The 14725-nt window shown below is 41.4% G+C and overlaps 1 protein-coding gene across 1 annotated transcript in view; it reads left to right on the top strand.

Moving 5' to 3' along the window:
* The window catches only part of patj (PATJ crumbs cell polarity complex component), a 109415-nt gene that overhangs the window by 36757 nt on the left and 57933 nt on the right, over positions 1 to 14725 (top strand). The window contains 9 exon segments of the mRNA XM_054596706.1: positions 5474 to 5779; positions 6636 to 6744; positions 8931 to 8994; positions 9792 to 9872; positions 9957 to 10028; positions 12344 to 12521; positions 12693 to 12803; positions 13605 to 13664; positions 14053 to 14152. Coding sequence (XP_054452681.1) covers positions 5474 to 5779; positions 6636 to 6744; positions 8931 to 8994; positions 9792 to 9872; positions 9957 to 10028; positions 12344 to 12521; positions 12693 to 12803; positions 13605 to 13664; positions 14053 to 14152 — 1081 coding nt within the window.

Raw genomic sequence — 14725 nt, 5'->3', positions numbered from 1 at the left:
TCTACTGACTTTTGGGGCAACAAATACAAGTCATAAAATAATGAAATGCCCTTAGTGAAGCGTACATAAACGATACAGAAGTTGCGCAGCCAAAAAGTAAGTGTCGGCTCACTGTCCGCCAATATTCATCCCTCTCACCATAGAGAGAGGGAAAGAGTCTGTGCTACAGCGAACCTGCATTAAAATGGCGGTTGGTGTCGTACGCCGGACATATTGTAAAGCCCTTTAAAGACATATTTGTGGTTTTGAGCTTTATAGATGAAATGAACTCGAGGAATTTCATTCCCTACACCAGATCTCTGAAGAGACCGGTTACCTCTCCCTCTCTTTCTCTCCTCTCTCTCTCTCTGAGATGTTAATCAAGTCACTCAAGACTAATTAGACCATTAAAATGTTCTCCTCTAACACATTATTCTCTCCCTTCCTCCCTGCCTCTTCCACCTCCTCCTCGCTGCCTCTTCCCTCCATCTCTCTCCATCTTCCACAGTTAAATCTCTTCATCTCCTCCTTCTTAACTCACTTCACTTTGCTTTATTGGTCCAGATATCAGACACACAGCAGCGCCGAGGCGTTTGACTATAAAGAAAAATAAATAGAGAAATAACTAGATGTAAATAAATATGTGCAGCGTGACGGGGAACGGGTAAGAAATGGAGGCAGAGTTCAGACTAGATTTATCTCTGTGGAAACATCCAACAGGTTCCGGCTGGATTATTCTCTCTACTGTGAAAGAATAACTGATAACTGGTGGAAGAAAACCTGATGTGAAAAATACTTTACTGTCAGAGATACTTACAGTTCATATATGAAAATGTTGCGCCTTTTGGTGTAAACATCCCTTCTGGAGTTTTATTTACAGAAAGATGACGGGGGTCAAGAAATACAGCCTGTCAGTGCAGGAAGTAAAGACTGTGAAAGTGTATTATCTTGGTAGGTACTAAATAATAAATTCATGTTAAGAAATTACGATTGATTAACCAATATTTTTTTCTTCTTTTTGCATAATCGTCCAAGATTCATCATTATTGATCAGGTTCCCCTTGAATTTGCAAATAATGTTTTCCAAGATTAACATTATTTATTGGCAGTGAAGACACAGAGGGGAATCTCATGAATAGAATCTTCTAGATCACCTCAAACACGCGTTTGACATTTTTGTATCATACGCCATATATACACCAATACAGATATACTGTATATCTCAATATGGTTTTATGTTTTTTTTAGTTACATGCTGACTCTTCTACCAGAAGCCTCCAGTGTCACTTTCACTCAGGTTAGAGAGAAAAATATGGCTGTAAAGATGTCTGATGCATCTTTTTTTCTCCCAGCTCCGTCTTCTAACGTTGGTAAACGTTACAAGAAAATATATGTAACAAATTTGCAGAAGTTTTGATTATATTTGCCGGATTAGTGTTGAGCAAAGCATGTAGTTGGAACTTTGTATTTCTTTCATAGATCGATGCTACTGGACCAATGAATTCAGGCAGAAAGAAATTTGCTTGCACTCAAAAATTCAGATTTTAGCATCATCATTGCTGAACTGTCCATGAAATCTGTTGTAGTTCTTGTGATATCCTGTAGACAGATGGACAGAAAAAAGAGACTGAAACACAAATGTGATACATAAATGTACCATCTGCAGTTTAGGTTCCTGGTCGTTATGAACTCACAACGTCACGTTTTCTTTCTGTATTCAAATCTTTATTTCTCCTTTTACTTCTGCAGTCTTTCCTCCTCTTATTTCATCTCTCACCTCCTTCTTCTCCTCTATCATCTCCTCCTCTTTGTCACCTTCTCTCTCTCTCTTTCTCTCTCTCTCTCTCTGTCTCTCCTCTCTCCTTAATCTCTCCTCTCCCTCCTCTCTGTCTCTGCAAAGCTGCTGACTCAGCAGGACGGCTGGATGGTATAAAGTGCTCTATCAGCTCAACCAGCAGCATCGTTCTCTTAAGTGAGTGGGGGGGGGGGGGGGTACTCTGAGGACACTTTGGTCCTCCAGCATCAGTACATTGAGTACTGCAGTACTCTCAGGAAATACTACTGCAGTAGTGTTGAGTTGAGGACAGAGATGATCCTCCACGGCTCTTCTGTCCCTTTTATCAAACTGTTCCTATCTCATGAAGTAAAAGCTCTCTTTGGCATTTGTCTTGACTGTTTGTCACAGCACTGTGCTGTGGAAATGTTAAAAAAAATATCTAATGAGTTTTTCTTTATGCACACGTAAATCTGCAACAAATGTTGATTCAGTTGACGAACAATGGTTTTAAGACTCAGACAGCTATTTGTAGAGAGAAAATGCTCTATATTGTTGATAATCATTCAATTCAATTGTTTAGTACAAATAAGTCTTAAGATCCTTATCTTGAGGGGATATATATCTTAACAACTTCAAAGGACAAGATGATAATATGGGTGGCATAAATTTGAATGCAATTTGTATTTGCATTTTGAATACTTCATTTATATTACTGTACTTATCAACTGCAATCTTCTGTGTACTGTACTGCACTTTGCTGTGTTCTACTGGACTCTGCTATTCCTTACTTCTACTGGACTCTGCTGTCTACTCTTCTGCACTCTGCTGTGTACTCTACTGCTTCCTGCTCTGTAGTCTTCTGCATTCTGCTGTGTAGTTTACTGCACTCTACTGCGTACTCTACTGCACTCTGCTTTGTTCTACTGGACTCTGCTATGTTCTACTTTGCTCTGCTGTCTTCTACTGGACTCTTTTGTGTACTCAACTGGACTCTACTGCATACTCTACTGCACTCTGCTGTGTACTTTACTGCTTACTGCTGTGTACTTTACTGCTTACTGCTGTGTACTTTACTGCTTACTGCTGTGTACTTTACTGCTTACTGCTGTGTACTCTACTGCACTCTGCTGTTTATTTCTGCACTCTGCCGTGTTTCGACTGTACTTTGCTGTTCACTCTACTGTGCTCCGCTGTACTGTACTCTTTTGTGTACTCTACTGCACTCTGCTGTGTTGTACTGTACTCTGCTGTGTTCTTATTTACTCTGCTGTGTACTCTACTGTACTCTGTTGTGTGCTCTACTCGAGTGGGATGTGTTCTACTGTACTCTTCTGTGTTCCACTGTACTGTCATTTTTCCTACTGTACTCTGCTGTACTGTAGTCTGTTGTGTACTCTACTCCACTTTGATCTGTTCCACTGTGCACTTTACTTTAATCTGCTATGTTACTTTCTGTCCTCCTGCAGTATCTACTGTCGCCGTCCTCTGTGCAGCCGTTTTATTTCCCTGTTTTATATGCAGCCCATTTGACTGAAGAGGGTTTTTCACAGCCCACAGGTCTCTGATGGGTTTCCATAAAGACAGCCGGGTCGGCGCTGTCACTTCACCGCCAGCTCGTTTTCGGTCACGCCAGCCCGCTGACCAGAGAGAGACCCCCGTTACACATCCACACCTCGTTAACTTTCAGAGGTCATATGTAGAAGACTGCTGCTGCTGTAGTTAAAGGCTGCGATCACATTATTCTGATCATCTTTGTGCGGATAAGGAGCTGCAGCGAGTCACAGCTCAAACCTAGTCAAACACGAATACAGGAGAGAAAACAACCAGCTTTACAGGCAGCAAACAGCAGAGAGCTGTCGGACAACACAGTTACACCAACCATCAACTTTTACTCTGGTTGTTGTAAAAGATCCGTCTGCTGCCGACTACACCGTTATGTTCACTTCCAGTCTTTTTATTGTTCCTTTCATTGATTATTACCCACTTTGGACAGTTTAGCTGATTTCAGCGAAGTTCATGTCATCTTTTAACAGCTAAATAAACGAGGACATTAGCTCAGGAAAATTAACGAGGAATAAGTGTTTACGCTTCGGCGACAGGGGACAGCAGCGGAGGATGGAGGATTTTTGTTCTTCAAATTAGGCGCAAACATCCACCAGGACTCAAGATTGAACTGATTAGATTTTGGTGGTCAAAGGTCACTGTAACCTCACGTCTGTCCCAGTCTTGTTAATGCAATATCTCAGGAACGCATTGAAGGGAACTTTTTCAAATTTTGCAAAAAAAGGACGCCACATTATATTAAGAGAATTTCACTGACATGTTATGGACAGATGCCATTTATACCTCAGGATGTGGCCTAAATGGAAGTTTTTCCAGATCCAGATCTTTTTAATACCAGGTGTAGATTGAGTCTAAAACACACCCAGGCACAATATCTAATCAACAATTACCATTGATTGGACCCTAGATGCCACTGCGGTAAAACAAGTCCAGATCCTGACATCCAGCAGCACACCGCCTCACTGAAATGCTGCAGAGTCTGAAGCGACCGACTCGTCATCTCTACTGTCCTCATCGCCTAATGGCAGAGATATTAAATGACAACATCTTTTAATCTTATGAATATGAGGCCAGGCAGTCACGGCCAATACACATCAGTCTGCAGAACATCCTGTTAGCGTTATGAGCTCTCTGCCGCTGCCGCCGTCTGCTCCTCACCTCCATTATACGGCCCTGATGGGCCGGCTTCCCAGGCCCAAATTAAAAGAAGAGGAACCGAGTCCTTGACGATGGGGTCTCGTCGATGGAAATTAGCCTAAGTGTTGTCATTAATATTTCCCGGCGCGCGGGCTAATGTCTGCATCGTAATGTTAAGAACAGGATATCCCCTCAGTATCTGCTGAGGAAGGCTCTTTGGGGAGTTGGAGAAAACCTTTATGTGTTCAACGATGAAGGCTAATGTTCAAAGTAAGTCAAGTTTTAGATTTAGTGTCAGGCTGCGTTTTTTTCAGTTTAGCTCCATCACTAAGGAGACAGCTCTGAGCTTCTGGGTCCTACAGTCTGACTCATTTACAGAGTCCTTTCATTTACCTGACACCCAGGTTGTTCTAAATATATATATATATATATATATATATATATATATATATATATATATATATATATATATATGTATATATATATATATATATGTATATATATATATATATATATATATATATATATATGTGTATGTGTGTATGTATATATGTGTGTGTATATATGTATGTGTGTGTGTATATATGTGTGTATATATATATATATATATATATATGTGTGTGTATATATGTGTATATGTATAAAAAAGCTTTAGTGGATCGATAGAGCTGTTGGAGAATGGAGAAACGGTGTGGTTTTTGTTTATGGATTTTACCCGATTAAGCTCTCAAATCTCCTCTGGCGCAGTCTCAAAGAGGCGTTCTTCATGTTTTCTAGAGTTGATTTAAAGTATTAGGATAATAAGAAGAACACCTAACTGGTGAGAGTTGACAGATGTCATTATTCATTGGCTTATTATTCAAGTGTTTTTACATTGGGTTTTTGAAGAGCATTTTTGTCCTCCAGGTGACCTCTTACTCAGACTCAGGAAGGTTTTTTTCGGCCACTATCCTTCTGCTGTGATCTTTGACCTTCTCCCTGTTGATTGTTGTCCTACTGTTTGTTTATGTTTCCAAGGGTTTCGGCGACGGCTCCATCCTGCCAGAAAGCCTTCGTCAGGAGGAGGAAGAGGAAGAAGAGGAAGAGGAGGAGCCGGAGCTCATCTTGGACGGAGGTCTGCCTCGCTACTCCTCCTTGTCTCGGACCGCTGACCTCCTGCCCGCGGAGGAGGGCAGGGAGATGGCCGTGGACGAGGATCTGGAGGAGGAGGAGTTGAAGTTTCTGCAGAAAGTGGAGGAGAGCGTGAGCTCCCTCCCCAGCAGACCCCCCCCATCTTGGGAGGAGTGGAAGCTCACCTCCAGCCGGTCCAGCAGAGCAGAGGAGGTGAGGGTGCGGAGCGATGATACGCTGTAAATATGTATTCCCCGCTGAGCGAGCCAGGTAGTGTTTGAAACGAAACTTCATTTTATAATTCCTCCATTTTGTCTTTGAAGCCTGAAACTTTATGTTTCCTGCAAATGTTTCAAATTTAAAACCGGGAAAGTGGGTATAAACAAGTTGTCTCAATGACATCAAGATCTTTTATTTTGAAATAAACTTCTGTGGATAAGAAAAACATGGGCAGCAGATAGAAAATACAGGGGATATAGAAATGTGAATGACAAGCAAAACAAAGATCACTGAATGGAATCGAACCAGCCACCAAAACGCTACATCTCTTTCCATCTGACGGTCTCAAAACATTACAGTCTTGCAGTTGTTCTGTTTGTGAGTTGTGTGTTTTGAATTGTATTTGTTTTTTCTGTTGTCTGCTTCAATATTGTAAACCGGTATATGTTTTCTTGAACACAGGTCTCTTTCTTTTCCAAAAACAATTCACAAACTTTCACAGGAACTCAAACATTCCTGCATGGCTTTTATTTTGAAAGATTTGCAGGAAATGTTAAGCTTCAGTGAAGGTACATTAATGTCAATCAAAAAAGGTCAAAGATGGGGTGACATGAATTAGTTAGTGAGGGAAAATAGTGTCAACCTGAGAGAGTGGCGAGTATTACATGACTCTGTGGTTGTACTCTGTCATTTCGCCTTAATTTGAGAAATATTTACACATCACATATTTGGTGGAACGGCAGCAGTTTCTCAGTGATATATTGATCCTTCCTTAATATTTCAATTTTCTGATACTGCAATTTAATGTGACATATTTTTTAAATGATGTATTGTTTGACAATTCTTTCAGACTTGGAGCAAAGAGAAGCAGGAGGAGTTCAGCGAGAGAGAAGAGGAGGAGGAAGACCTGCAGAGATCAGACCATGAAAGCATTTTGTCTATAGGAAACCTCATTGTTGGTGAGAAACACAATTTTATTTTTTTATTTTTTTTATATCATACATGAATATGCGTTTGATAAAGAAGGCCAGAGAGCATCTGCGTAAATGTGATATTCTTTGCAACATTCATGTGTATGACTACATTTGATTTTAAAATACACACATAAACAACATACATGCAAATATACTGACAACAGTTTAAATATCCGAACCAAAAACAAGAGTTTGGGATGTATAAAAACAAAATATACCAGTAAAACTACAGTAAAACCGTTAATTGGGTCATCTTTAAAAACACATATCTTACCTAATACAGAACAATACAAAAGGGAAACAGAGTCAAGATGATGAAGATCATGGCCTCCGCCAGGGCTGCCCCTTGTCACCAATCCTGTTTGTGATTTTCATGGACAGGATTTCAAGGCGCAGCCGGGGGGAGGAGAGTTTCGGGTTTGGGGACCTCAGAATTGCACCCCTGCTTTTTGCAGATGATGTGGTTCTTTTGGCTTCTTCAGAACGTGACCTTCAGCACGCATTTGGGCGGTTCGCAGCCGAGTGTGAAGCGGTCGGGATGAGAGTCAGTACCTCCAAGTCTGAGGCCATGGTTCTCTTCCGGAAAACGGTGGATTGCACCCTCTGGGTTGGGAGTGAGTCACTGCCCCAAGCGAGGGAGTTCAAGTATCTCACGAGTGAGGGTAAAATGGAGCGGGAGATGGACAGGCGGTTCGGTGCAGCGTCAGCAGTGATGCGGGCGCTGTACCGGACCGTTGTGAAGAAGGAGCTGAGCCGTAAGGCAAAGCTCTCGATTTACCAGTCCATCTACGTTCCAACCCTCACCTATGGTCATGAGCTTTGGGTAGTGACCGAAAGAATGAGATCACGAATACAAGCGGCCGAAATGAGCTTCCTTTGTAGGGTGGCTGGGCTCAGCCTTAGAGATAGGGTGAGGAGCTCAGACATCCGGAGGGAGCTCGGAGTAGAGCCGCTGCTCTTTCGCATCGAAAGGGGCCAGCTGAGGTGGTTCGGGCATCTGATCAGGATGCCTCCTGGACGCCTCCCTTTAGAGGTTTTCCAGGCACGTCCAACTGGTAGAGGCCCCGGGGTAGACCCAGAACACGCTGGAGAGATTATATATCTCGTCTGGCCTGGGAACGCCTCGGGGTTCCCCAGGAGGAGCTGGAAAGTGTTGCTGGGGAGAAGGACGTCTGGAGGACCCTCCTGAGCTTGCTGCCCCCGCGACCCGGCCCCGGATAAGCGGAGGAAGATGGATGGATGATCCAAACAAAAATATATATTTTTTTAAAATTTTATCACTACAAATATTTGAAGATCAAAAGTCCATTCAAACTGGGTTTTTTTTGTGACCGCAGAATAATTAGGTTTTGATCAGAGAAAAAGACAGCGTGTTGTGTTGAGACTACACGACATCAAAGCATTATAGATGTCATCATTTTCATCTTTGGCCTCCCATCAGCCTGAAACATTAGATAAATAGTTCAAACATCACTGGAATGCATCCGTTTGATGCATATGAGGCATCTAATGCCGCAAAGCCACACAGTGCTGCAAGCATGTTAAACTTTCAAAATAAAAGAAAGCAGAGACATAAGATGTCTTTCCATCAAGCTGTTTTTTATGCACAATTTCAATGAAAAATAGACGAAAACATTTCTTACGCTTGTCTAAGGTGTGGAAGTTGTGGTGTGGATAAAAGTAGTAACAAACTAGGTGAATAAATGATGGCGTTCATGCATTGAAGTGAAGAGTGGACAGATCCGATCTGTGCAGAGAGGATGAGGAGACTGTAACCTTCCTCCCATTGATACATGAAACAGTCAGACATCTTGTCCTCCATATGGCTCTCCATTGTTTGAGCTTTGACTGAAGCTCTTTTAGTGTCCTCATCCCGTTGAGTCCTCCTCTTCTGCAGTGGTTTAATGGAACGCACTGGAGAATTAGCTCCACCAGCTCTTAATCTCCATCAACACATGAACTCGTACTCAAACAACAGTAGAGGAATGAAACAAGCTTTCGTATGTTTTATTTTTCTGTAAATTTGACTGCAATTTGCAATAAAATCGATGAAAACATGGCTGCAGAGGGAGAGAGGGTGTGTTTGTGTGTTTAACATCCTGCAGATATGACTTGACTAAGTGTGTGTGTGTTTGTGTTTGTGTTTGTGTGTTTGTGTTTTTTTCCTGCAGGTATTTCAGACTCCAGAGACAGTGAAGCCGACTCTGAACTCACGCTGACAGACACCGACACAGAGTCAGTATCTACTGCACCAGCACCTCCTCTTTGTCCTGCTCTGTCTCGTCCCCTTGCTTTCCCTCCATCACCTTTTTAGTCTACTTCTCCTCTATATTATCTCCTTTGTCTTCTTCTCTTACTCCTCCACCTCCTTTTCGGTCTCCTCCTCTGTTGTTGTTTCTGTCACCTTCTTGTGGTCACATATGTCATGGTAAACTGGTGTATACTGGTACTGGTACTGTATACTGTGCGTCAAACTGAGCATCTAGTTTGTTCTAATCAATCATATTTTTCCCTGATAATCAAATTTAAACATCACTGAACCATTTTTTTAATTGAAATTAAAAATTTTCAATACAGATAAAGGGCATATTACTAACAGACACAAAGTCTTTATATATTATCTTTCGTTTTAAGTAGGGCTGAAGCGATGAGGCCAAATTCTTCTGTCACAATATATGCTGTTTTGTTTGTTGCCAGATCAATAAATTGTCTGTATAAAGTAACATATGGTAAAGCCTGTTTTGAACATAAGTGCATAAATGATCATGACAGTTTCAGGTTAAATTGAAAAGAAAAAAATAGTAATTTCCATTTATACACATTCCATTAATCACATTGAACTAAGTCGTTATGTAAAGTGGGAGAAATTTCTAAAATCAATTTAGGAGCCGTAATTGTGGATCAAGATATCTCGAGATATGATTTTATCACAATGGACATGTAATTATCATGTTAAATATGTATGGTTTTCCGTATTTATTTTTGCCATATAATTACGAAAAAATCTTTTTTGCTGTTTTCTCCCTGTGGAGGTCCGTCAGGACAATTGACACTGAGAGAAGGAAGAGGCGGAGCCAGGGAGATGCCTTTCTACCAATCAGAGGAGGACACGGGTAGGAGACCTGCTTCACCTTAAGCCTCTAGTTAGAACCAGCGCTGCAGAAACCCTGTAGCTAACTCTGTGTGTGTGTTTACAGTGATCTTCCTGAAAGAGAGGAGGGTGAGGGAGAGGAGACGCCTGCCTTCAGTCACTGGGGACCCCCCCGCAGGTAACACACCAACACACCAAACCAAGGTTTTTGTTTTTTGTAAAATTACCATTTTATAACAGCTTTAACGACGCAACAAAAAATCCTTTAATATCATTTTCTTGTTCACACGATCTATTTGCAGCCGTTTAGAGGCATACAAACAGATCTGTATTGTTTATTGTCTAACTTTTCCTGGGATCTATGTAAGAAAATTAAAAAAAGAGTTAACAATGTTTTCTTTTATAACTTCATACAGTAAAGCATACAATTACATCAAAACTCTCCATATTCAAAACATCAAAACTATGCAAACAATTTCAAGCGATTATCAGACAAACGGCATTAATCTCAGTTTAAACATCCATTTTGCAAAAAAATCAAAGGAAGCCTTTTTTACGAGTTTATTTTCCAGGCCTCTCTTCAAGAACCTCTTTAGCTTCTTCTCTCTCTTTTGTTTTAGAGTCTTAAAATTTAACACATGGCAGACTGACATACGGCTCTATACATAACAGTTTTTTTCATATCATTGGTCTCGGGTTGGGACCAGGTGGCAAACTACGGTTCTGCCACCTGATGAAAGTGTCTTAAAACTTGCATTCTCTCTACTGAACAGCAGGGGGCGACTCCTCTGGTTGTATAGAAGTCTATGAGAAAATGACTCTACTTCTCTCTTGATTTATTCCCTCAGTAAACATTGTAAAGAGTTTATGCTCTCAATCTCTAGTTTCAAGTCTTCTTCAATACAGCATGTTAATTTAGTAAATGATGCTCCATTTAGAGTTTGCTTTTGACATGTAACTATTGCTACCAGAACCAAATACGGCGTATTGGTGCTGAAGTTCTATGCTGTCATGAACACATCATTTTTTTATCCAGACACTTAAGAAAGACCATAACTGGCTCTGTCAGACACCTACATAAAGTATCCATTACACCTCCACATCCACCTCCTTTTTCCTCTTCCTTTCGTCCCTTCCTCTTCATCTCCTCTTGTCTCTTTCTCTTAACCTTTCCCGCATCACCTCCTCCACCTTTCTCCTCTTGTCGTCTTCTCTTACTCCCTCCATCACCTCCTCTGTCCATGGTTGTTTCACAGTCCTGTGTCGCCCTCTTCTGGTTAATTTGTCACAGTATACTGGTGTATACTGGTATGTATGTGTGGTAAATCCTGTTCAGTGGGCTTCAGTCTGTTTTTTTCTTTGATGATTGGAGAACTTAAACATTAGACGCTGAATAACAACCATCCAGATACTAAGTAAAAATAAATTAAATTCCAATACTAACTCTGGTAAAGTATTTCTGAAAGGCCTTTTTGACTACCATCCCAACACTTGAACGGAAGCATTATAAGCATTCAACCTGGACATCAAAAATACGACTCGGTATTCAGGCCGACAGGTGACAGGTGTGTCAGTGGTTGTGACGGCAGAAATATGAAGGATTGTTAATGTTTGTCTGTTCCACGTTTGGTGTTATACTGGAGGGTTTTCAGGGTAATTACAGTTAAGTTCATTTTTGGGGGTATTTCAGCCCCCTCCTGTTCACGATGTACACCAACGACTGCTACCACAACGCTGTTGTGAAGTTTTCGGCCGGATTAAATCAAATGAAACTTCATAAAGAGAGGAAATCAACAACCTTCAGAGTGGAGTTCAGAGAAACAGTCTACTGCTCAACGTGAGAAAAACCAAGGAGCTGATTGTTGATTTTAGAAAAAAAAGAGGCAAAGACAAACACCCCTGTCTACATCAATGGAGCCGATGTGGAGCAAGTGCAGAGCTTTAAGTTCCTGGGAAGGAGCATCACAAACAACCTGTCCTGGTCCTCACACATCTCCATCCTTGTGAAGAAAGCTCATAAAGGACTGTATTTCCTAAGGAAACTTGAAAAGACAAAATTCCCAAGTTATTGTTAACATTAACAGAGGAGCAATAAAAAGCATCCTGAGTGTAAACATTACAAACCGGCGTGGGGTATGCACAGCCCAGAACATCATTGGTACCCATCTACTGAGCATCAGTGAAACTGATGAGAAGAGGAGCCTGCAGAGAGGATATTGAAAGACAAAACCCACACAGACACAACCTGTTCACACTGCTGCTGTCTAGAAAGAGACACAGAAGTATCAGCTGCTGAACCATCAGACCTCAGAGCAGCTTCTTTCCTCTGGTCATGAGACTCCTTATTTCATCCTCCACATATAACATAGCTTTGTTTTCTTTCCTATGTAGCAAATTGAGACTACAATCTTGTGCAACCCTGTCTTACAATGACAATTAAAAACCTTTTAACCATGTAACCCCTGTTATAAAGAGTCCTTCTGCCCCCTGCAGGGTCGATGTGTGGCCTGAGGAGGGCCAGTCTTTGGGTCTGAGCATCGTGGGAGGTCATCATGTCATCAAGCGTTTGAGGAACGGCGAGGAACTGAAGGGAATCTTCATCAAACAAGTTTTACGGAACAGCCCTGCTGCCAAAACACAGTGCCTGAAGACCGGAGACAAGATCCTGGAGGTAGGACTGGGGTCTAATACCTGGGTCTAATACCTGGGTCTAATGCCTGGGTCTAATGCCTGGGTCTAATACCTGGGTCTAATACCTAGGTCTACAGTTTAACACACCGAGATAGATGTCAGACAAAGTTGAGATATGAACCCAAACACTTTATTTCCCCCATGTGTGCAGGTGTCAGGCGTTGATCTACGAGTGGCCAGTCACGAGGACGCGGTAAACGCCATCAAATCAGCCCCGAGCCCCGTCGTCTTCATCGTCCAGAGCCTGTCAGCTACTCCACGGGTACTAACACGCACACACACATAACACACAAACACACACACACCCCTGTCAGACAGGATGAGTATTACAGGAGGAGGCGGAGGGTATAATCTTTTCCACACTCGCCTGTAATTGAACTCATCGTTCAGGACATTTAAACCACGGTGACATTACCAAATATTATGGTCTGTAATGAACATGGACGTTAAGCAGCAAAAAGACATAAGAGAGAGACAAAAGAGTTGCATGAGGGGAATTTGAGTCAAAAAACATACTGTCATAACAGTGAAATCTGATGTCCATCCAGAACACAACGTCCATCAATCCACTTGGAAAACACATAAAAATAACATTACGTTTTTTACAGTACCAAAGTAATCTGGTGATAGTTGTCCTTGGCTCACTGCAAACAAGAGCAGTTAGAAGCTAATTAAGTGTACTTTTTGGGGGATTTCCATAAAAGTATACAAAAAAAGACTTCCATAGTTGTTCGCAACTATGCCTAAATATTGGTGTTGGCATGTTATCATCTATCTAAAACGTACTTTTTTTTTTACTTCCTTCATTTTCACAATAAAGTACAAGGATGTCGCTCCACACGAGTTTTGAGAGACAAACAATAAGTCACTGCTGAAAACCACAACTGTAAAAATCACTGACCAGTGTAGGTGATGTTAAAATCATCCCACCTCCCCCTACAGACAGAAATCCAGTGGGGGTTTAACAGACACACACACACACACACTGAGCACACACACATAGATTACAAACACATAATGTGGTACGCACTCAAGTCTCACAATGTGTGTGTGTTTGTTTCAGCCTGTGTCTCTAACCGCTCCCAGCTACAATAAACACAAAGCAAAGAGGACGGAGTCTCCGGTAAGAACAGGAACTATTCCTCACGTTCGGCTTCATGCAACAGTGGTGTGTTTTTGGTTTTTGGAGTACACTTCCAACTTTCACAGTGAAATAAACTCCACGAACTCCCTGGATAAACACATGGATGTCACAAAAATCTCCTCTGGTCCTGTCAGTCTTCATCTTTAAATGATTCACAAACAAACAAACAAACAAACAAAAAAACAGTCTTAAAAGTTGTTTCTTGGAGTCTATTCTTTTTTAATAACATCAGACTTTCCAATTCAGTCCAGCAGAGGGCAGCACAGCCTCAGCACACCGGACTCATAACTCTCACAGTGAATATTCTCCATCAAACAGTTGGTACACAGACCAAGTGATGGCAGTTTATTTGTTTTCTCCTCTGCAGACTCCAGGTGCAGCCCCACCCCCTTTGAGACAACCCCCGCCCTACAGACCTCCAAACCAATCAGAACAGGGGCCAAATTCTGACCTGGAGCAGGCCAAAGGTCAGTACACACACTTGTTTATGTGAAAATATCTGCTCTTAGGATGCATTAACGCCGCCGATAATCACGCAGAGGAAACAGAAAGAGCTTCCTGAAGCTCTGCAGAAGCTTCACTTTCTGTTCTTCAAGCTGCGATACAATCAGGAGTTCGAACTAAAGCTTCCCGCACATAAACACTCTCAGAAGAATAAGAAACTCCTCCATCAGTCCAAACACAACCCGCAGGATCCAGCCTTTATTTAATGTGATTGAAATTGGGCTTATTTGAAGTTTTCTTTTAATCCAGAGGATAATATTTTCATAGTGACAAACCTGATATTGATTATAATGAAAATATTTCTGCTCTGGGGAACGTGATGTCAGACAGTCCATCCAGCACTGTGCTTCAGATCCAAATGGCTCAACTGAAAGTTGGATTTACACGAAATTATAGAAAAATTAAATAAACAATCATTATATAACTTAACAATAAGCAGAGACAACAATCAGACTAAAATAAAATCAGTGCAACCTAATGAATGACAATGCGTTTCATTTAAGACATAAAGGTATAGAAGAGTGACTGAAATGATT

The sequence above is a fragment of the Anoplopoma fimbria genome, chromosome 3 (assembly GCF_027596085.1).
Source record: "Anoplopoma fimbria isolate UVic2021 breed Golden Eagle Sablefish chromosome 3, Afim_UVic_2022, whole genome shotgun sequence".
Lineage (NCBI taxonomy): Eukaryota > Metazoa > Chordata > Actinopteri > Perciformes > Anoplopomatidae > Anoplopoma > Anoplopoma fimbria.
Note: the sequence above shows the minus strand (reverse complement) of the source record. Positions and strands in the feature narration are given on the sequence as shown.